At 41.3% G+C, this 23564-nt stretch overlaps 1 protein-coding gene across 1 annotated transcript in view; it reads right to left on the reverse strand.

The window, feature by feature from the left end:
• The window catches only part of CD2AP (CD2 associated protein), a 122054-nt gene extending 100728 nt beyond the window's left edge, over positions 1 to 21326 (reverse strand). Inside the window, exon 1 of the mRNA XM_067543459.1 lies at positions 21040 to 21326. Coding sequence (XP_067399560.1) covers positions 21040 to 21043 — 4 coding nt within the window. The 5' untranslated portion in view covers positions 21044 to 21326. The remainder of the gene's footprint in view (positions 1 to 21039) is intronic.
• Positions 21327 to 23564: the final 2238 nt, after the last annotated feature.

A 23564-nucleotide genomic window follows, 5' to 3' on the forward strand; every position in this document is an offset into this window, starting at 1 on the left:
TTTATACAGCCTAATTTTAGACCTTTTAAACTTTTTTATAAGGGAGCTAGAGCAGGTTTTCTAACTCACTAGCACCAATATGTACTCTTTCAACGTTTGGACATATTGTGATTATGATAGGTGACCTAAATGGTTCCATTAAAGCATTCACTGAAATTTCTTAAGCATCTTTATTTTACATTCACGTGTAACATGCAGTTGTGCAGTAGCTGGCCAAGTTTGTGGCAATTTAATGTTAACCACTGGCCATTTCTCTCAAGAATAACTTTCCATTGCTCAGCCACCAGCACCCTAAGAGTCAGTTCTCAGATGACATGAACCCTGGCCAACTCTATTCACTGTCTGACTCAGTGATAAGGCAGAATGAAGTTCTGCCTTTTTTTTTTTTTTTTTGGATGTCTGCCATTTTCCCTGCTCTGTCTGTAACTAGCTTGCTATTCTATCACCCACCCTACCACAGGCATTTTCTGCTTATGCCAGCACTTCCTCTTTCAGTCACAGCCTACCTAAAAAGGAAAACAAAAACAAAAATAGAGGACTACTAGCTAGACAGTTCAAACCAAGGAATCTTGAATTCAATCGCTACAAAGCAGGTCCATCTGAAATCCACCCTGGATTTTGCCTGGCATTTTTAAGTCACCAGGAACGTATCAATGACCTACCCAAAAAAGGACTTGAACAAAATTTTAGTAAGACATCATGCCTAATAAGGGTGCTGGGAAACTTGGAGAAGAGCGAGTAAATGGAGGAGACTGAACAATACATACTATACATCAAATTGCCTACATTAAAACAAAACATATACTTTTTCCCCATGGTCACAAACTGCCTAAGTAATAAGAAGCACAACATGCCCTAAAATTTTTACAGCAGTAACTAATTCAAATAGCAATTTTTCAAGTTAGCTCCAGGACAATTAGCAAGAAGATGTGTAATGGGAGAGAAATTAAAAAGGCATCACAGAAGTTTATAAAATGTTTCTGAGCTGCCTTCGAGATATAAAACGAGGGATGGCTCCCTCCATCCTCTGACTCAATTTTGTAAAATGCATCTGTAGGCATCCTGTACTTGAGGGGCCTCGAAACTTAATTGGGAGTTTTAGTGGAGATGATCCTGGGAGACTACAACTCCCATGATGCCTTGGGGAAAAATGGGAGAGACTCTTCCTCTTCCAGGGAGTTGAAGAGAAAAAAGCATGTGTGGGCTCCATTTTTGGGGTGGAGTGCAGCAGAGGCTGGAAGCTGCTGCTGAGGGTCCCAAAGCTGCTGCTGAGAGCCTGATGGAGTTTTGATCGAGCAGAGAGCGTTGGTGGCATTGCCCAAGTCAGGGCAGGGGCTGAGCCTGGAGCTGTCTGGGGAGGGCCTGCAGTGAAGGTGGTGTGAGTGCTCCCCTCCTCCTTTGTTTTGGGGCAGGGCTTGTAAAGGAAGGAGCACAGCGGAGAGACTGACTGAGCCTGAGAAGAGGCAGAGAGATATTCTCTTCAAGCAGGGCCAGGATTGCTGACATTTGGTTGGGCTAACTCCAAATCTTCAGCGTGACAACTTAGTTGAACTGATAGCACTCTGTTGGTTCAGTGTATCTCCTTCTTCAGATCTTCAAGCATGCCCACGCAAGCAAGGGGTTAGGGCCTAAACTCTAGGGGAGGGTAAATAGGGGCAGTATAAATGCCAGTTAGAGAAGTTTCATTTATTACTGTATACTATTTTTATTAACTGATTTATTCAACTGCCGCTGTGGATTTAAAATAATAGTGTTGTTTAATTTCAGTCTGTTATGCCATATTTCCTTAATTTGTTAAGTAAAGGTGTGTTAACTCTAATTTAAGTATACTGGATGTATAGTTTGAATAATTGGTATTTCTGAGTTAGACCCATGCCACAGATTATTATTAGAAGACTAGGTTTAGTCCTGGAAGCTCCCACAGCCCGCTACTGAGTATGTAAAAGGTCCAGCCAGGTGGAGGCACCGCCAATTTTAAATTCCTTTAGGAATAAAGGGACTGCAGCAGAGGGGTGGATAGAAGATTCCCACCTATCCTACATCATCACTGGGATACTCAGGATCTCCTTTGTTGTCAGCAACCTTAGGCACCTGTGCACACAGGTGAGTGTTGCCTGCTCCCAAGTAACCCAGAAAAAAAGGGGTTACAGATTGTGTGTGTACTGTTGGAGCATATACAATTTAAAACACACTAAAAACCAAGTTAGCAATAAGAACTATAGGACCATCTCCCAAAAGCAAGCCACTCTTTAAACCTGCCCTCAGAGAAAGCCTAACTAATCAGATGTGCCTTGTGGCATACTCTGAAGGTCAAACTCTCACTAACAAACCAGCTGGGGAAGAGTATCCTAGTGGAACATTCCTCAATTGGAGAGACTGCTGATTTGAGCCTCAGCTGGTCTCAACAGCAGCCAGAATAAAACCCAGAAAATGCTTTGTAGAACTCAACCAAAACTTTGAATTGCACCCAAAACTATCCAGCAGCAGGAGAACGGAGGTCAGAAACCGCATGTGAGAAATTCTGCTAAGTGGAAAGCGGTGTTGTGCACTCCTTACAGTTTCTTCATCTGTAGCCTCAAGTAGAGCACACTGCAAGACACATATGGAGATGAGGGAGAGGAATGGATAAGTGTGGGGAGGGTCACGTGTGAGAAAACATCACCAATTCTATCAAATGAAGGTGCAAAACTCTTACTGTTTCTATATTGAAAGAAAGCCCAGGATACAAAGGGTTCCAGAGGATTGCAAGTTGTGTTAACAAAAGGTGGTCATCTCCTCAAACACAGGCTCAGATACTGTAGTGTTATAGAGCCTCAGACCTCTAAATTTTATTTATCTGTCTATGCAAACAGTCTAGGTGACTCTCAAAATTGCTTAAGCGGAACAGTGCCAAAAAGCTTTGAATAAAAAAAGGTTGACATTTAATGAGATTAAATCTAGAATATTATATAAATAAAAATTCAAGCCATCCAGTCTCTCTACATGTTATTACGGTATTGCTGTAGCAACATTATACTTAACAATTGAAGGGTACTTCCATACTAAAATTATTATTTTGAGTTGCTTATAAACTCTCAAAAAAATTCTTTGAAGCTGAAATTTCTTGCTTAGTCTTAGTCGGAAGTGAATATTTGTAGAAAGCTTTATAAATTCTATATGGCTGTTTGAGTTACAACTCACTGGTTCTCACCTTTTTCATACCATAATCCCATGTTAGGACAAAAAAAGTTGCAGGGTCCCCACCCATTGTTTTAAAGACCCTCTCATCTAGCCATAGTAATCAGAAGGGTGATCATGACTCCCAGAGTAAGAGCCCAGGAGTTATAAAAAATGTGAATTAAAAGCTCTTCCTGTTTAAAAGCATCTGGAAAGCTTCTTCCACCCTCTGAAAATACCACTACTGTTTTGATAGAAGATCTAAAATTTGGCACATAACTAATTCAGACTAACAACTAGTATTTTTGTCTTGTTTACAGAAATCTAGTGTTGATGCTTATAAATTTTCAAAAATTCGTTTTATGTTGAGCATGGGCAAAGTGTTTGTTCCATCTCCAGAAACAAAAAGCATGCAACGCTCTGAATGTTCCTAGGTTGTGGACCTTTGAAAGAGTCCAAACTATACTTATTTGACTGTGCAATCATTAATTGGGGCAAGTGATTCTAAAGACTTCATACTCAACTGACTATTGTATAATTATGGTATATACCAAGTTTATATACTTATCGTAGTGTGTGTGTTTTTTAGTCAGTATAGATTGTTCCTCACACTTTCCATTCCACGTTCACCACATTTCACTTTTTAGTTTGTCATCTATGCAATGGCTTATAAAAATTAAGCCAATGGTACAAAATCAAAACAACAATTCAGATGTGTAAGTGCCTCCTGGTAATCTCAAAATAGTTTGGGTCCCATTACTACAAACACACATGTGAATATAGTGGGACTATTAATGATAAAGCTATCTTTATTTATGTTAAAATTAATCATAGGAATAAGTGTTCGCAGGATCAGGGTCAACCAGCCTGGCCCGCAGTATTCAACAGACTGCCTGAGAAATGTCCTTGGCTTATTGATTCTCTGGTCATAGTGAGATTTTAATCTCTGTTTCTAAGATGTTCTGCCTAATGATCTAGTGCTAGGCTATGCTCTGGAAGAGATCTAGGATTCATTCCTGCTTCTATTATCGCAGTTTTGTGCTAGATGCTTGCACTTCCCAAAATATCAGGCCACTTATTTAGGCCCCTAAATATAGACTTGGGTGCCACAAGACAGGCACTTTTAGTTGAGGCTGTAAATAATAACTTTGACTAAAAGGGTTTAATAAAGAACATCGGATACAGGTAAAGAGTAACAAAAAAAACTACGTTTTATTTTTATAACAGGTTTGCAAAGCTGGGCACAACTCCAGAACAAAAAAATCTATTCTGTAAGGAGCGCACCCCCCCTTTCTTTGTTTAACAGTTTATATTCCCTATCCCGGCCAAGAAAATCCCTCCCTTCGTTCCCCATTGGCTGGGTAATAAAAGGTTTACAACTTTCGCGACCGCCTATTACATACATTTTCTTCCACATACAACATATATAGATCCATGTTCATGCTAATAAGCGAATTTTCTATGCAAGGTGTGTGCTAATATTCTATTACCTTATTACGCATGCGCCTTTTAAATTTACCTCTTGCCCTCTGTCTAATGGTTTTCTTCAAGCTGACATTCTTTCACTTATCAGATAAGAAAACTTTCCCTCCCTTTTACCCCTGTCTGGTGCCTAGATAAGTGCTTCTTCCTTCAGCAGAGGGTGAGAGAAAAACTCCCTTTCTTTATCAGAGGGCGAAAGAAAGACAGACTCCCTTTCTTTAGCAGAGGGTTTACCCATTGTTTTCCTAAACTAATTTCCTAATATTGGAACCATGAATTCCTTTTCTATTACTACAACTATTTTATTTCTTTTAGACTCTTAACTCTTTCAAGGCCAAGATTTTCAAATTGATAAGAGTCCTTTTGACTGCCCCCTTGCACATTAGAACAGGATTTCATGTTGTGTGTTCAGACATGAGACGACACAATATACAATTATTACAAACAATTACTAAGAACTGCATTTTAAAAAAGTTCAGGACTCAAAAAGTTTAACATCTACTAACTACAGAAAATAACCAAAAATCGGTGAGCCGCACCTAGTGGGGTCCAAGGATATTACCTTGTTGGGAGCTTAGCATGTTTTCCTCCTTGCTCCTTGGAGATGGTAGACCAGTTATATGACCTGGATGCTATTCTTGGCCCCTACTGAGAGTACCTTGCTCACCATCTTTTTTAGCAGTCTTACCTAAGTAGTGCTCTTCCATCACTGTAGTAAATCCACATCTCAGAGGTGATAGCTAGGTTGATGGAAGAATTCTTATTCTAGCGGTGTCTACGCTTGGGGTTAGGTCACACAGGGCATGAAACTTTTCACAATGCTGGGCAATATAGATAAGCCAACCTAACTTGTAATGTAGACTGGCCCTTACTCTCCTTGCTCCATAATCCTACACTGATTTTGCTATACACTGGGATAATATTGCTTTCGTGTTTCAGACCTCTCAAACAAAAATCCTACATTTTCATAATAGATTCTGTGCCCACCCTCGTTTATAGATACACACTTGATACTTGTGATGAAGATATGCAGCAGTTTTTAGCACAAAATGCAATAAGAGCAGCTGGCTTATGCACATGAAGCCTTGCATTTGCTTTGGAATTTCTATTATTCTTTAAATATTAGAGATGTTGTATAGCTAAGGATTTTTTTTAAATACATAATGTTTGGAGGCACTCCTCAAAAAGAAGAAACGTTCACTTATCCTTCCTCATTTTATCTTGCATTGAAACATGATTAATATATGCACCTTTGGCGTAAGACCAACAATGGAATTAGTCTCTCTCAGGTATTTCTAAGGCACTTATCTTGGTGGTAGGTGAATGTCAATAATTCACCTGAAAGGAAGCATGGGAGAAATTTGAATGAAATTAAAAGACCATTAAGATAAAACCAATGCGAGAAACTACTGCTCAGAACACTTATCTTACAGTACAAAACATCTTGCTCGCCTTTCATAGTAGTCATCTCACAAGCCAACTGGAAGTACCTGCTGAGCTAAGTCTGCATAAGTCTATAAACTTTATACAGGTCTTCTCTCCGAGAATGAATAATCAAGACCATTGCAGCCACCCAGGCTCAGTGCACCATCCCACAATGCAATGCTTCACATTTCAAAGTTACTTAAACATCTCTACTCCTAAGAATAGTGCTAGATACTGTGGGTAAGGGTATGTCTATACTGACGGCGGCAGAGTCACCGCTGTCAGATCGACCTATCTGGATCGATTGAGCAGTCAGTGAAGACCCGCTCAATCGATCCAGAAGTCGACACTGGTAAACCACTCCCTCAAGTGGCGTAGCACTGCGTCGACGGGAACACAGTTCCCATCAGCGCAGTGCAGTGAAGACACTGCGCAGAAGGGAAGCACAGCAGTCGACAGGAGTTACGCAAGCTACTCTGCGTAGCTTGCATAACTCCTGTTGACTGCCACTGAATCGCCAGGTCACTGTAGATTAGGGCCAAGATGCTATGGGAGACGCATAATGCATTGGTACGACAATGGTAATAAGGCAAACTGTGTGTAGATTTACAGAAAAGAACTTGCCAAAACCAGCATTACCATCAGATGGGCTAAACCACTCAAAGATAAGCAACAAAAGAAACCATTTCATGTGATCCATGTCCTCTCATTAGTTTCTTTCCTTATTGCTAATATCTTACACCTTGTTTATGCTGTAGAATTAATGTTACTGACATTAAGAACACAACAAAACCTTAGTGAAATTATTGGTCAGCAGAACCAACAAGTGCTAAAGAACCAACAGTTCTGTATGAGTTTTTCTTTTAAAATGTTTATTAAAATGTGCTAGCTAAAAAAAAAAAAAAAAAAAACTTGACTGTTTTTTGAAGTTATGCAAAACACCACTGATCTCTTTGAAGAACTACTACTTGTTAGAGAAATGTAATCTAAACCTATATCTATAGCATTGATATTATTTTCTAAAGTCTTGAACAGGCATTTTCTCTCCTGTGCTGATTGGTTGTTTGCTCCAATCTCAACCTCTTCACCTCAATCTCACACTTCATATGCCCCTCCTCTCTCTCTCTCTCTCTCTCTCTCCATCATCCCTCTCACTTTACTTCCCTTCCCTTGTCCTGACTTTGTTCAGCTTATCCCTGCCTAACAAAAGCAACCCAAAAATATATAAGAAAAATATTGGAATTAACAATGTTTGCCACCATCACCATGCTGCTCGCTCTGATTGTCTGTTACATCTCTTTCCCCTACGCTGCATCTGTCTAGTTTATTTAGATTGAAGTCTCTCAGGGCAAGAACCATCTATTCTCTGTATTTGTACAGTGCCTAGCTCAATGGGCTCCATTCTCAGCTGGTCCCTGAGGAATTACCTTAACAAATATAATTAATTATCTATTTGCTGTTAACTGACTACACAGTGTTACAAAATCTACAATGCAGAACAATTGTGATTCTCAGCAGTCTAATTCAAGATTTTAAAACTATCACAATATTTTCAGTGTTATATGTTAGAATTTTTTCACATGATGCATGCAAGCTATTTGGTCATGAGATATTGGATCTTATTCACCACAATCTTATTACTCCCTCACACACCAACCCATTATGACTTGAAGATGGCCAGTCAATATTTTACAAGTCACTGAAGTTACATGAAGAAATTACTTTTTGAAGTAAACTGAAACTGGAAGCAACTTTTAGATAGTATAAAGCATTGTTTTCCAGATCCACCAATTTCAGATAGCAGGTATTAAAAAAAGAAATTCTTGAGTCTAGTCTGACCTGTATACTCTGTTCAATTTAGATTGTACTGGACAGTGCCATGTACATTAGGCTATCAATACTAGGGTATTTAATGAAAAAGAGACAGTAAACTGAATACTATGATTTTTTCAAACATCCAGTATGATGCAGTAGTAGTGTTCCAAAACATCAGTAACCTCAACAGCGCTAAGGAAAAACAATCTCTCAAATGCCTGGAATGAGACACAGATGTGCTGATCTATTGATACAAAAGCATATGAGGCCACTGTTAAAGTTCTGAATTAAGCACAGGTTTGATGAAGTGAGGTACGTACTGCTCTTGTGTATCTGTTGGAATGCATTAAATTAAAAAGTCTTATGGAGTGTTGGAGTATGTTATCAACTGTGTTGCAAGCAATATGAAGGTGGAAGAGATTCAGAAGAATTCTTATTTCCATACTTTTAAGGTTTTGGGTGCCTGAGGTGTGTCTTGACACAATCTTAATTTTCAGTAAACATGGTTTCTGTTTTCCAATACTATAGTCTGCCACAAACGCATTCGTTATATAAAAGGAATGCTACAAATCCCAGTTTTTCAATGATGTAAGGCATATCATTTTAGCCCTGGTATTTCACAAGCTATAGGACCTTAAAATGATCACCTCTTTCCTTGTCTAGGTGGGTTTTATTCCAGTATTTTATAAAACAAGTCCTGGATCAATAGATTAGTATTTGAATTCAGTGTGGTAAATTTTTCAAGGCTTGCCTTTCACTTCACTTCACACTTTTAATTAATAGTTAAATTTTACTTGTATGCTGGCACCTACCCACGGCATCAATTTACTTATCTGGATAAGAAATCACAAGAATGATCAATTCAAGAAAAAAAAGTTTAAATCTCTTTAAATCAATTTTTTAATAAAGGTAGCTGACTCGGGCTCAAACTAACCGGCTGTTTAATTGTGGCGTAGACATTCAGGCTAGGGCTGGAGCACAGGCTCCAGAACACTATGAGGCGGGAGGGGTCCCCAGAGTTTGAGCTCCACCTCTGGTGCCTTCCCACCTCATAAGGTCTTTGAGCCAGTCTTCCATCCCTAGCCTGTATGTCTACACCACAATTAAACAGCCCGTTAGCTCAAGCCCCACGCACCTGAGTCAGCTGGCACAGGCAAGCTGCGGGTGCCTAACTGCAGTGTAGGTATACCCTTAAGGCACACGCTTAACTTCATGCGCTGCAAGAAGTTCCACTGACTTCAATTACACTACTCATTGCATAAGTCTTTGTGGGATTGGGACCTTAACTTGCTCTCAAACCATTCCATTCTGAAGTCCTAAAACAGGACACCTGTCTTACCAATAACGGCTATATACAAGTTCACCCATTTGAAAAGAACATTTACTAACATGGGAAATGCCAACATTTCTGGACAGAGTAACCAAGGGGCATGAAATAGATCAATAAACCTGTGGGAGATGACAGACATATGAGTAGCTGCAGTCTACCTACTGACAAACACTAACAGCAATTTGGATTTTTTTAAAATGCTAATCAGTTGCAGAAAAGCAGTGATAACTTCAGTCAAATTTTAAATTTGGAGTACAACATTTTTAAAAAGGTAACACTTTGCTATTGTTTAATGATTAAGGATCAGGGTTTGTGTCCTGGTAGATCCCACAGACTTCACTGGGAATCCATACAGGCAGAAGATTCCACCCACATATAACCCTTTCCAACATCATGGCTTAACTATAAATAAAACAACATCTGGTATTCTCTCATCTCTTACCTGCAGTTAAGTTGGACCTTAAACAAGGACTCTGTACATTACCAAAATAGAAATATTAAATATAGACTTACAGGTATTAATCCAGAATGATTTAAGTAAATCCTGAATTAAATTTTGTTGCATCAAATTTAAAGTTAAAATTAAGAACTAACATTCCTATTACTAGTAGTAAGAAGGGAATTTAGGGTATTAGTGTAAAACTTCACAAGGCACTATCCACATTACAGCTTTGTCTGCATAAGAAAGTTGTGCCAGTTTAACGAAAATCAGTAGAAAACTGATGTAGTTAAATCAATGCAACCTTTCTATTGGTATAATGGCAGATACACTGGGGGTTGTGCTGATTAAAATAATAGAAAAACTAGTTTAGTTGAATCAGTCAGTGCAAAAACGAGTGTAGTAATCACATTCTTGGAGTTTAAAGACAGAAGGGACCATTAGATCATTTAATTTGACAGGAGCAGAAGGCAGCCTGGATACTCAGTTTAAAACAGGTTTATTTCTATTTAGTTTAAATTGGTAAGGAATCTGTTTAAGCTAAAAAAAATAAGTCAACAAACCAAAACAGAGGTAAGTACCAAAAATTCGCACAGTGACACTAAACTTTAGAAACCTGCCCTGCCCTTGGACAGAAGCTCCTGTTTGTTTACTGGATCAGAAAAAGGCCCAGCCCAGTATAAACTCAGCCTGCTTATATCTAAAACCTTTTCTTTGTCCCTTGGTCTCTGGAAGACCCAGCTTGAATGAGCATATGCAAGTTTCCTCATGGGTCGATACCTCACTGGAAGCATTTACAATTTAAATGACTCACCTTAATCGTCCCCCCATTGTTTTTGGTTCCTGGCGGAGCTGTGGTAACCCCTTCCTCTCCTCCCTCCACTCCCATACCCCTCTCCCCCAGTTGTTCCATACAATCCCTGGCCCTCAGCAATGCATAAACCTAATATAATATTTGCCCAAAGACAATGGGGTTGCAATATTTGTCACACAAAGTTCCATTAAGATCAAACCACAAAAGTCTGCCCATGGCAGATGAGAAATTGTTGTAAGGAGGAGACTGTTCAATGTTTCTTAAATATTAAAAACCATTAATATTAAATACCATTTATTTACTAACAGCATTCAACATGCCTATGGAAAGAAAAAACAGCTTTATTTCCAGCAAGTAGTAGTGTCGTGTTCACAATACATTGCCACAGTGAAGGGGACACCATCAAGTTAAAAATAATCATTTAAAAATAAACAATACTTAGATGTACCAAATAAAATAAGCTTAAGAAATGCAGAAGAAACTTATTTACAAATGAAGCATACAATTTAAGATCAATATGGGATCCCAATCCTGCAAATGGATTCATGTGGGCAGTCCCCCAAGTTCCTCTGCTGTGCCCAGTAGGGGAGATCTGATTGTAAGATCAGTGTTAAAACGTAAGATCCAAACTTCTTCCACACGTTACAAACACTGCCACATATATTCAAAATGTTCACTATTAATCATATAATCTGCTTTTCATTATTTATGCTATTTAAAAGATGAAGCGAACAGACAACAGTACTAAGCTAGTCAGTTGCACTCTCAGGTCACCTGCACTTGAACAAACCTACAACACCTGGGTTGCAGAGAAACTGATTGTTTTAAATTTTAGAGACTTTTCAACCTTGAATTGCAGCAGAAAGTCTCACACGTCTACCCATTTCTTGCCTTTGTAAAAGTTTATTTCTTCAAGACCTGAAGTTTGGTCAAAATTTCAAATGAATGTTTCATTAACGTAACCCTAGCCCAAGATCTTGAGTTAGTGGTTCATGTAATAAGTTCATTTTATTCAATAAATATTTAATACCCTACATGACCCCATATTTATTATGGTGCATTATCTCAAATATACTTCAGTTAACCACAAAGGGAAGTCTTTTGGTCTCTTCTGAACAAATCTGGAACTATTTTGGGCTTCTCTTTGTCTGAACACAGAGAAAGCTCAAGAGACTGGAAGTACTAGAAAGTGAAGTCATTCAGACAATTCAAAAACCATGCTGACCAAAAAGCTTCAAAATCCTTCTGACTACCTTTGATGCCGTTTATTTTTCTGCCTTCAAACTTTCTGAAAACACAGGACTTCATAAAGAATTTGTTTATTTAGAGAGTCAATTCTGTGCAACTAGAATGACCAAATACAATCTAAACCAAAAATATTTGTTGATATTGAGTCAGAGAAAACAGACATTCTAGTTACTCAAGGACTATTATAAAAGAGAATTAAAATAAAAGTCTTGATATTGGATTAACAGAGCAAGTGATAGTTTTCTAGAAAGCAGAAGGGTGTAGGAGAAAATGTACATAAGAGTCTCAAAACAACAACATCTCAAGCTTCCCACAGGTTTTGGTTTATGCGTTTTGTTTTTAGAAGTGGGGAAAGATAAAGTAGAAGGAAAAGCATAGGGTTAGGTCTCATCTTCAAAGGAAAAAGTACGAATTTACACCATGGGTTAGCTAATACACGCTAAGTAACATATGGTGAAATGTTAGTGTGGATAAGGCAAGTTTGTCAGTTTTTACCTCCACCTGCTAACACACCTGAAAATACCATATGCCATTTTCCTAGTGTGAACACTTTCAGAATATGCAACTCCTCACCAGAACCTCCTCCCCAAATTTAATCTATCAGAATATCTACGAGTAATTTTTATACTAACATACTAACTCATTTGAGGAGTCTTAACTTGAATTCTTTGTAACCAATATTTTTGAAATATTCAATTTTGTGATAAAGCAGTCTTTAAATAGCATTTAATTTATATTTAGAAAAACCCTTTTTAAGTATTTAAGGGTTTGTCTGTTCCCCTGTTGATGTTTACAAGCAGGGCTGGTCAAAATTTTCATTCAAAACTTTTGACAAAAAGGGATCCTTTTTCCAAAACCAAAAGTTTTTTGGTTTTCAATAGCAAAAATGGAAAAAGGGGGAGGAGGGAAAAACTGAAAGATCACATTTATTTTTGTTCTCAGTTTCTTTTTTGTCAAAAAGTAAAGAAAAAAACAATTTTTAAAAAAAAATCACAAAACAGTTCACATTTGATGAACAGCTGTTTAAGAAACTGATTACACACAAAGCACTATCAAATGCACAGACTGAAAAAATTGAGAAAAATAATCTCAGGTGTTAGAATCATAGAAGATTAAAGTTGGAAGGGACCTCAGGAGGTCATCTAGTCCAACCCCCTGCTCAAAGCAGGACCAACCCCAACTAAACCCAGCCAGGGCTTTGTCAAGCCACACCTTAAAAACCTCTAAGGATGGAGATTTCACCATCTCCTTAGGTAACCCATTGCAGTGCTTCACCATCCTCCTAGTGAAAATGTTTTTCCTAATATCCAACCTAGATCTCTCTCACTGCAACTTGATACCATTGTTCCTAGTTCTGTCATCTACTACCACTGAGAACAGCCTAGCTCCATCCTCCCTAGAACCCTCTTTCAGTTAGTTAAAGGCTGCTATCAAATCCCCCCTCACTCTTCTCTTCTGCAGACTAAACAAGCTTAGTTCCCTCAGCCTCTCCTCATAAGTCATGTTCTCCAGCCCCCTAATCATTTTCAGTGCCCTCTACTGTACTCTCTCCAATCTGTCCACATCCTTTCTGTAGCGGGGGTACCAAAACTGGACACAATACTCCAAATGAGGCCTCACCAGTGCTGAATAAAGGGGAATAATCACTTCCCTCAATCTGCTGGCAATTCTCCTACTAATGCAGCCCAATAGGCTGTTAGCCTTCTTGGAAATAAAGGCACACTGTTGACTCATATCCAGCTTCTTGTCCACTGTAATCCTTAGGTCCTTTTTTGCCTAACTGCTACTTAGCCAGTCGGTTCCCAGTCTGTAGCAGTGCATAGGATTCTTCCGTCCTAAGTGCAGGACTCTGCACTTGTCCTTGTTGAACCTCATCAAATTTCTTTTGGCCCAATCCTCTAATTTGCCTAAGTCACTCTGTATCCTATTTCTGTCCTCCAGCATATCTACCACTCCCCCCATCTTAGTGTCATTTACAAACTTGCTGAGGGTGCAATCCACCCCATCTTCCAAATCATTAATGAAGATGTTGAACAAAACCAACCCCCAGCACTTGCAGAGACAAAGTTTCCAGAAAATTTGTGATTATTAAGTTAATAAGTGTCACTTTAACAGCTTGACTAAGCAGAGTTCTTTGTTAAAGTGTTTTTCCAACTCTTCATTCCTGGAATTACCTGTTACCACCCTAATAGATTGTAATTCTTTAGATAGCGCTTTCACCTTGAACTATACTACCAAATAATTAAGTTGTGCATAATTGCTTCATAGATTTGCAACACCAGTCTGTGTATCCTCATACCTTATATAGAGAAAAAAGTAATGAGCACAAAAGTGCTTACAGTTCTATGTAAATATCTATGACTCTATTAGAACTCAATCAAACATTACTTAAGCATACAAAATCTCTGACAGTTACGTCCCATCAGACACTTCCTATTTTAAATACAGATAGATTAAAGCAGTGGTTCTCAAACTTTTCGTATTGGTGACCCCTTTCACATGGCAAGCCTCTCCGTGCGACCCCCTGGCCCACTTGCCCTCCAGACTCCCTCTACTCCCTTTAGCTCCTCACCTCCCCTTCGCCCCTAAGCCCTATGAACTCCCCACTTCTCCTTCACCCCTAACCGCTGCACCTCCTGTGGAAACTGACCTGCAGACCTGCATGCATGGAGCAGCTGGTATTGCTGCTCGCTCCACCCTTGAATGCTGCTCCTCTGTGCACCCCTAGGGTGCTGGGGAGGGAGGGAGCAAGGAGCAACATAAGGACTCCCTGCATTGAGGTCATTTTCCCCACCTGGGCTGCGTAAGGCAAGGGCAGAGAGCAGCAGGTCCTGATGCTCACCTCATAGCACAGCCCAGCCCAGATGGGGAAAGTGACCTGTATGCAAGGAGCCCTGGCATTGCTCCTCGCCCCCCGGCATTGCTCCTCACCCTTCTTTCCCCCCTCAGTCCCCCAGGAAGCACGGAGACACACTGGATGGGGGTGAATGGTATCTGTCTCACCACTCGCCTCCCTTCCCCCGCATGCTCCTCTGCAAGGAGGAAGCAGAGATGCTCACAGCCTCGCACCTGGCTGGGGTCGGGACTCACAGCTCACAACCCCCCCATAACCACATTGTGACACCCCTTTTGAGAACCAATAGATTAAAGAAATATACCCTGGGGGTACACAATCCCATGCTCCTGCTCAATTCCATTTTTTTGTTCTCTGCAGGACAGGCTGACATGAGTCTAGCCCCATCTTGCAGGACATTACTGTGGAGGAAGTTTGTTTTAAAAAGCTCAAGTGCAGAAAATGTAGCCACGCCCTCTTGAGCTTCATGGCTTCACTTCCTCCTCCTCCTCACAATACTGCCAAGTTGGACTCTCAGTCCCCTTTCAGAAATGTATGTCTTCTAATTAAGTCCGTCTACCCTCCACCACCTTCATCCATCCCTCCCTCGCTCACAATGACTTAGCTCCCCAACAATATCATATTAGAGTCTCCATTATTGAGACCTCATTCCCCGTATCCCATTCGCCAAGAGACCCTTTTCAGTATACCTATCAACTCAAAAGTCTTGTCTACAACAGAAAAATTTTGCTCATCATTTCCAACACAGGTAAAACCTGCCTTAGCAATCACCTCTAAAAAGACACCACCTGTCACGAGCGACTACATGTAGAGGCCACGGAACATTTTTCTCCTGTAACTTAACTTGAATAAACGGTGAAGAACGACCACCTGTCATCTGTGACCATCGACCACATTTTCTTATTCTCATCCATAAAAACAAACTTGTAGGAGAAACCAATCTTTTGAACTGGATAGCTCAAATGCAGCAGCTGTTGGGTGCATGCCCAGCTCTGAAGGCTGGTATGGTATTGCCATCCTTACTTTTGCGCTGCTAGTGGCAGCAGCGCTGCCTTCAGAGCTGAGTGGCTTGACAGCGGCAGCTGCTGGCCAATTCCCCAGCTCTAAAGGCAGCAAACGTTTGAAGAGAGACCATCTCTCACAAGCGACCACTTTTGCCAACTCCCAGGAGTGGTCACTCTTTGCAGGTTTTACTGTACAGCACTCCAATATTAGTAAAATTGGGAGCCATAGTGTGGATGGGCCTCTACTTTTTCATTTGTTCCAGGAGTTTTATTGCAAGTTACACTTTATTGCAAGTTTTGTTTTTGTTTTGTTTTTTTAAACCAAGATAAGATCATCGTGGTAAAAAAGTTTCCTCAAAAAACCTGGCTGCATTCAGTTGATCAATAGATAAGCAAGAATAACCTTGCAGAAATGCTTTGATTGAATTCTCACTAATACCTGTGAAAAAATCAAATACAAGCATAATTAAAGTAAAATGATCTAGATTTGTCCCTTTCACAGAGAGTATCTGATAGGATTTTACTCAGAATCTGGTGCATGAAGAATGACCTCGGAAAAAAATTGTTAGTAACAAAATTTAGAAATTCACAGAGATCAACAGCATCCCTAATATTTTGTGTGTGCTATAAAAGTGACAAAGGCCAAGGAAAGTTACCTTAAACCTTTATGGTTGTTTGATCTTCTGAACCTACAAACCAAGTACATCCATAATAATTTTTAATTGCTATCAGTTAGTACAGAAACAGTAATTTGAAGAAAAAAGGGCAAGATGATAATTAATATTCAAATAGTAATTTTGCAATTACTGTCCAAGCTTATAGGAAAATAACTACATTACCACTACTGCATTATATTTAACATTAATGTATCAGAATAATGAATATTATTTCAAATAAAAGCATTAACAGTTCAAAATAAAGAACTGATGTTGTTCTAAAGAAATATTACAGAAATTAGGATATACTAAGTCTTCTGAATCATTTAATCAAATTAGAACCAGTTTATATTAAAATCAAACAATGGAGTAACAAAAAGGCAAAGAGTATACAAGGAAAAATAAAGTACCAAAAACATTGTTCATCAGATATTCTTACACTTATATAGCATACAAGTGCTTATGCTTTATGATGTGTAAACATTACATATATGCTATATGAAAATAATTAAGGGGACATTCTCAGAATTGCTCAATGCCTTAATTGTGCTCCCATTGACATCAATAGTAAAACGTAACTGACTTCAACAGTGCACAGTTAAGCCAACATGTTGAGTATTTTTTGAAAATCTATTGTGTGTGTGTGTGTCTGTATGTGGAGAGAGAGAGAGAGAGAGAGAGATTTTACTTTCTCACACTCTCTCACGCACATACACTTACTTTAACTTCTTCCTCACTCTTTATATGTTATTTGTAGTCTTTGGCTGAAAGTTCTTTAGGGGAAAGACCATGTCTTCATATATCTTTGCACAGCCCCTAGCACAGTAGGACCTTAATCATGACTGGGACTTCTAACTACTACTATAATGCAACCATTTATTTATATAGCTGTTGCTAGCTATCTAACTATATTTATATATAAATACATGCATGCAAAACACTGTTGTAGTGGTGTAACATCTGTTGTGTTCCAGCCCAAAGGTAGTTACTGTACTGGCACATACAAAGATGTAAGCCACTTCTGGGGTGAAATATGAGAGTTATTCACTGCAATAATTCTGAAAAAAAAAAACTGTACCCAAATACACGAGGAAAATATAAGTAGACAATGCTATAAATTAATCATAGTGATTTAGCCAGAAAAGCATGACTAAAACTTCTTCTAAAGCAGTGGTTCTCAACCTTTCCAGACTACTGTGCCCCTTTCAGGAGTCTGACTTTTCTTGCGCACCCACAAGTTTCACCTCACTTAAAAACTACTTGCTTACAAAATCAGACGTAAAAATACAAAAGTGTCACAGCATGCTATTACTGAGAAATTGCTTACTTTTTCATTTTTACCATATTATAAAATAAATTGATTGGAATATAAATATTCTACTTACATTTCAGTGTGATACTTAAGCCCGATTTTTACTTGTGAGCCATGTCTGAAGCCTGAGCCCCTGGCAGTGGGGCTGAGGCATGTAACTTAGTTTTGTGGGGCCCTCTCTGCAGTGGGGCCCCAGGCAGTTGCCCTGCCTACCATCCCCTAATGCTGGCTCTGCACTTGTGACCCCCCTAAATCCATCCTGTGACCCCACTGGGGGCTGTGACCCCTAGGTTGAGAAACTCTGATCTAGATGAGTTGATGTACGCCCTGAAAGACCTCTGAGTACCCCCAGAGGTACACGTACCCCTGGTTGAGAACCTCTGTTCCAAAGGCTATATGTTGTTTTCCCTATTTACACTTACTGTATATAAATCTTCATATACAAAATGGAAATTATACCATTTATAAATTCTTAAAGTTTTGGTAGCATTTTAAAACAAACTACTTAACATAATAAATCAGAGCAATGGCCCATTTATACTACTGACTCAGTCTCCAACAATGCTCATGATTTCAGCATCACCTCAGAAGCAGGTAAGTGACACAAATGACAAAGCAGAGAATTATGCACAAGAGTGACTACGTCAGCCTTGAAACTAGGAAAACAGGACTTAATTTAGGAAGTAGCTTTTAAAACATGCTGAACAGTAAATAACCTTAGAGATGTTAGAAAACAGTTGCAATCTGAAATTACAAAAAATTAGTGGAATACAATTAATTTTTTCATAGTCATAAGAAATATAAAAAAATGTGAGTGTGAACATATCAAAACTGTATAATTTCAATGCACAATGTGAAGCTTAAGTGTATGAGTGTTTCCTTCAAGACACTCTGGCTTTTGTGGAAAACAATCTGTCCAAAATCCAGTGTATGCTTCCACTTAAAAGTGCAAACACTACTAGTTAAACATCAAGCATTTACACATAGTACTATAAATGCACAAACTGCTTTAAAAAATACAAAGCAAGAGTCTCTCTTTCCCAAAGGATATACTATTTAGCAACTTAAACAAAACAGAGCAGGTAATGGAATGTGGATGATTGGTGAGCAAAAAGGCAAAAGGAGGATTCGTAAAAGAAAGGCATTTAAGAGAAGTTTTTGTATGAGAGGGTTGTACTTTGCAGACAAGAAAGACTATTCTAAGAGTAGGGCCCAGCATTTGTCACCATAGTCAGAATAACCAGTTTTCTAAAAAAATGTTCCCCAGTTATCTTTATCATTTGCTCTATTTAAATTAAACACAAATATACACTTCCCAATGTGAATGCTATCAAATTTTAAAAACTGATCGCCATCCATTGTTCCAAATGCAAATCAAAACCAGAGTATTATGAAACCATATAAACAGTTTCAGCTGTGGCACATTTGCACATTAAGTTACCACAAGAAAAAATCAGAGAACGTAGGTTTAAAACCAAAGTGAACAAATGATTCCGAAAATTAATCTGAACAGCATTTAGCCCTCACAAAGCTTTTGCCTACTTCCTCTAATTACTGCATTATCTGTCAATATTTGTTATGTAGTAATAAGTCAGCCATCTCATTCTTTCAGGTGAATGACTAAATTCTCTTCCAAGGGCAGCCACCCACCTTTTCTTCCCAGCACACCTCCTCATTCAAATTACACATTAGCAACTTTAGTTGTTCGCCCTGAATAATTGCACCACATAACTCAGTATGGGATTTCTCTAGTACATCAGAGTCCTCACCTTTGCTTCATTATAACATTATTGGATCTTTAGCTCTGAGAAAAATGTAGTAACTTCTGGGGCTCTCCCTAGTAGCAGCACAATTCAGCATGTCTACAAAGCATCCATTCCCCTCAAGACATTTTATGCAAAAAAGAAATTTCTTTTTAAGTCACAATATGCAAAAACATGGCCATCTGAGCAAGTGTGACTTCAAGCAAGTGAAAGGCTAAGATTGAAGGCATATCAATTTCCCATAAGTACCTTCAAAGCCAATTAATATTTAACTTTTGTATGTCAAATATGAGCAGACTGCAAAAGAGGTAAAACAGGTATCAGCCCCTTCTTGTTCCTCATTACAGCAATCTGGCAGTAAAATACAATTCCAGGACTATAAGCCTCATCAGTACGACACTGTTTTCTTAAGGTATTTTCTAAAAGAAAGTAACCACCAGTAGGAAAAGACCTCAGAAGTACCAAAACATCTGGTGTGTTACCATCTCTCAAATATTAACACTCTCCCCCTCCAACCAAGGTTCAAATTCTAACAAAATATAAAATAGACAAAACCTTCTGAATGGGAAGGATTTAGTTCATAGCCCCACCACACACATGCATACACACAACTCCACTGCAAACACATGTAGTGATATGCACTTAATTACACCACTTCCATCCCCTTGCTTATGGTTTTCTCCTCCCAAATATCAAGGTGCCAGTTCCATTGCAGTACTATATATCCCTTTACCACGCTTCATAGACAAACAGATACACAAGTCTCTGCCTTAAGAGCTTACAATGCAAGTATGGACCTTGCTGCTGCAAGAGTCCAAGGACACAGGAGGGGAAAAATCAAGGAGTCCATCCACATTGCTGTATGCACCAGGGGAGGGGAAGGGAGGAGAGAAGTACAGTCTCGTCTACACTCCAGACCTGTATCTGTATAACTATCTCACTCAGGGGTGTGAAAAATCCACATCCCTAAGCAACATAGTTGTACTGACTTAACCCCCCTGTAGAAAGCACTATGTCAGCAAGAGAGTTTCTCCCACAGACATAGCTGCTACCTCTTCGGGAGATGGATTCACTACACCAACAGGAGAACTCTCCCCAGCTGGCTTTTCAGAGGTAATCAATTATTTGTTGTCAAGGTACAAATTTCTTGGTCAAGTTATCCTCAAGGGCCAGACTCCAGGGAACATACAAGAATGATGATAATACGCAGCAAATAAAAAGGGGTGCCATTTCAGGGACTGATCAAAAGCGTCTGAGGGTCCGGATCTGGGCAATGGTCCACCTCCTGACCAGCCCAGCTCAGATCATCTTCATTAAAGGGCTACTGCCAGCCGAGGCAGCGTTTTAAGTGTAGATGTGCAGATATTCCTCCAGCCCCCCCATTGTCAGAAGGAAGGGAACAAGTGTTAACTCCCAGCTAAGAGTCAACAGGGGTAGCGGGGTGCTCTCCCGAATCGCCCTTAGCAGACCAGGAGAGCAAGAGTGGAGTAAAGGGGCAGCTCCGGAGTGGGGAGGTTTGGGGAGAAGGAGGCGGCTGGCCGGCCCCCTGCCTGGGGCAGCCCGGGAGGGGAAGGGGTTGGGGAAAAGGGGGCCGGGGGGCCGGCCCGCTGCCTAGGGCAGCCGGAGACAGGGGTGGGGGAGAGAGAGGCGGCAGGTCTCCTCAGGGGGACTCTCCTGCCGCAGCCTGGGACCCGTGCCCGGCCCCGGGCAGCCCCTGCGCGCGGCGGCGGCGCCCCCTTACCCATGCTGTGCCCGCCCGCCCGGGCCGGTGGAGCCGCTCCGTCTCCTGCCGCTGCCGCCGCCGCCGCCGCCCGCCGCTCCTCCCTCCCTCCAGCCGCCGCGCTCAGGCCGGGCACGGCGGCTCCATCCGGCCGCGGGGGCGGAGCAGCTGCTACAAGGCGGCGGGGCCCCGAGGGCGAGTCCCGCTGGGGCGAGTCTGGTTCTGGTACTGGTACTGGCGGCGGCAGCTCCAAACGGCGGCGTCCAGGCGCGAGGGACGCTGGCAGTCGGACGGGTGGGGAGCTGGAGGGCGCCACATCCCGCGAGAGCTCGGCGCCCGGCGCGCGGGGTTCTGCCCGCTGTTGCCAGGTGCAGTGACGTGGGTCCCGCCCCGCGCCGAGACTCGAGCAGGATGGGAGGGGTGCTGCCCCCTCCCCTCCCCACCGGGCGCCCCCAGTACAACTTCTCACTCTAGCCCGCCCCCACCATCCGCACGGGGGGAGACGTACCCCCCCACCCCCACGTGCACACATATGGGAGAAACCCCACCCATGAGAAATACCCCCTCCCCAGGGAGACCCCTGCTCACCCAGGGAGAAATTCCCCCTACACACACACACAAGAGAAATTATCCTTCCCCCCCCCATACACACAGGGGAGTTCTCTCCCCCCACACCTACACACACTGGAGGGCTGCCACATAGGCACACATGGGAAATGCACACGCAGGCATGCACACACACAGGTGATTTTCAACCCCTGCTCCCCCCATGGCAGTATGAGGGGTGGGAGGCTTAGGACTAGATTGCTGCTACATCTAGCCAGGTGATACTTCTTCGAAGAAATCTCATCCCTTTCATGGATTTTAAAGTCAGAAGAGAATTTTATGATCATCTCTTCTAACCTGCATAACAGCAGACCTAGAATTTCACCAGGCAGCTACTGAATTTAGCCCAATTATTCAGAGGTCTGCACCTAAAAATTGGTTAAAAGGGGCCAGTCTGGAGAGCCCAGATGTGAGGACTGGAAATCACCTGCAGCTGAACAAACACTCTCAGCTTCAGCAATAGCAAACATTTGGTTCTGGTAACTCCATGCTTATCTGCGTGCTTCACACTCACTTTCAGCAATGCAAGGTTGTTTCCTTCCTTAAGAACTGATGCTTGAGTTTCCACACCTATTCTCTCTCCCAGCAGATTTTCTGCAAGTGACCAAATCCAAGGGCAAGTATACACTACAAAATTAAGTTGTCCTACGTTACGTTGACGTACAGCCAGTGCAGGAATTAAGGGTATGAACACACTGACAGCGGCAAATTCTCCGCCGTCAGATCAATCTATCCTGATCGATTGAGCGGCAGTGAAGACCCGCTCAGTTGATTCGGAAGTCAATTCAATTAAACCACCTCCTCAAAAGGTGTAGCGCTGCGTCAACAGGAACACATTTCCCGTCGGCGCAGCATTGTGGAGACGGTGCGCTAAAGGGAAGTTGGAAAGTCAACGGCCACCAAATTTCCCAGTAAGTGTGTGCTAAGCCTAAATCGCTTTTGCGTGTCCACATTACACTCCTTGTGTCGGCAGTGCGCGTCCTCACCAGGAGCGCCTGCACCGATTTAACTGTCAGTATGGGACATTGTGGGAAGGCTTCTGAAAGGCAGCAACAGTCAATGTAAGGCCTTGTCTACACTCAAAAAAATAAGTCAACCCAATATAGATTGACTTACAACCACAACTAATTATAGCGGTGGCTGATGTCCACACTACCCTCCTTGGGTCAGTGGAGTGCATTCTCATCAGGAGCACTTCCCACTGACCCAAAAGGGTGCTGTGGGGAGCTGAGAGCCCCGTCTCCTAGCTGGGAGTTAGTCAAGAAGCCCAGGCTGCTACAGGCTGGTTCCTGCAATAAGTCTGGGTGCTTCTCCTCTTGCTCCCTGCCAGGGCAGCATTATCAATTACAGGGATGAGATGTGAAATGAACATGGCTGCCAGTTCCAGCCAGGAGCAGGAACCATTTGCCCAGACTTGCAGCAACCCAGGCTTCTCACTCTGCTCCTAGCTGGGAGCGAGAATCATGCAGCAGCCTGGGCTTTCTTGACAAGAATGACAGCCCCACGGCCAATGTAAGGGGACGCAGTGTCCAGATTGACACGGTATCATCCTAGCTATGCCAACTGAAGCCCTATACCTCTCGTCAAAGTCCTTTTATTTTGTCAAAAAAATAGAGCAGTTTTGTCAGCGGGGGGCTATTGCAGGGTGTACACCGCCAAAACTGACTTTGGTTGAAAAAACTCTCTAGTGTAGATCAGTAGGGGAAGTAGGGGAATGCATTCCAAAAACCCTCTGTCAGCAGTTGTATATCTTGTGTGCTGGAGGCAGTCTGACTCAAGCACCTCCACTAATCTCAGCTGTTGCAAAGTTTGCCCATTCCCCACCCCTCTTTTTTTTATTAGTTTATAGTTAATATTTTAAATAAGATGCAATTTTGGGGGGAAAGGGGAAGAGTGGGGCTGCCACCCTTTAGATTTTTGTGGGAAACCAAAAGACAGTG

The sequence above is a fragment of the Emydura macquarii genome, unplaced genomic scaffold, assembly GCF_026122565.2.
Source record: "Emydura macquarii macquarii isolate MOO-44397 ecotype Brisbane River unplaced genomic scaffold, CSIRO-AGI_Emac_v2 contig_849, whole genome shotgun sequence".
Lineage (NCBI taxonomy): Eukaryota > Metazoa > Chordata > Testudines > Chelidae > Emydura > Emydura macquarii.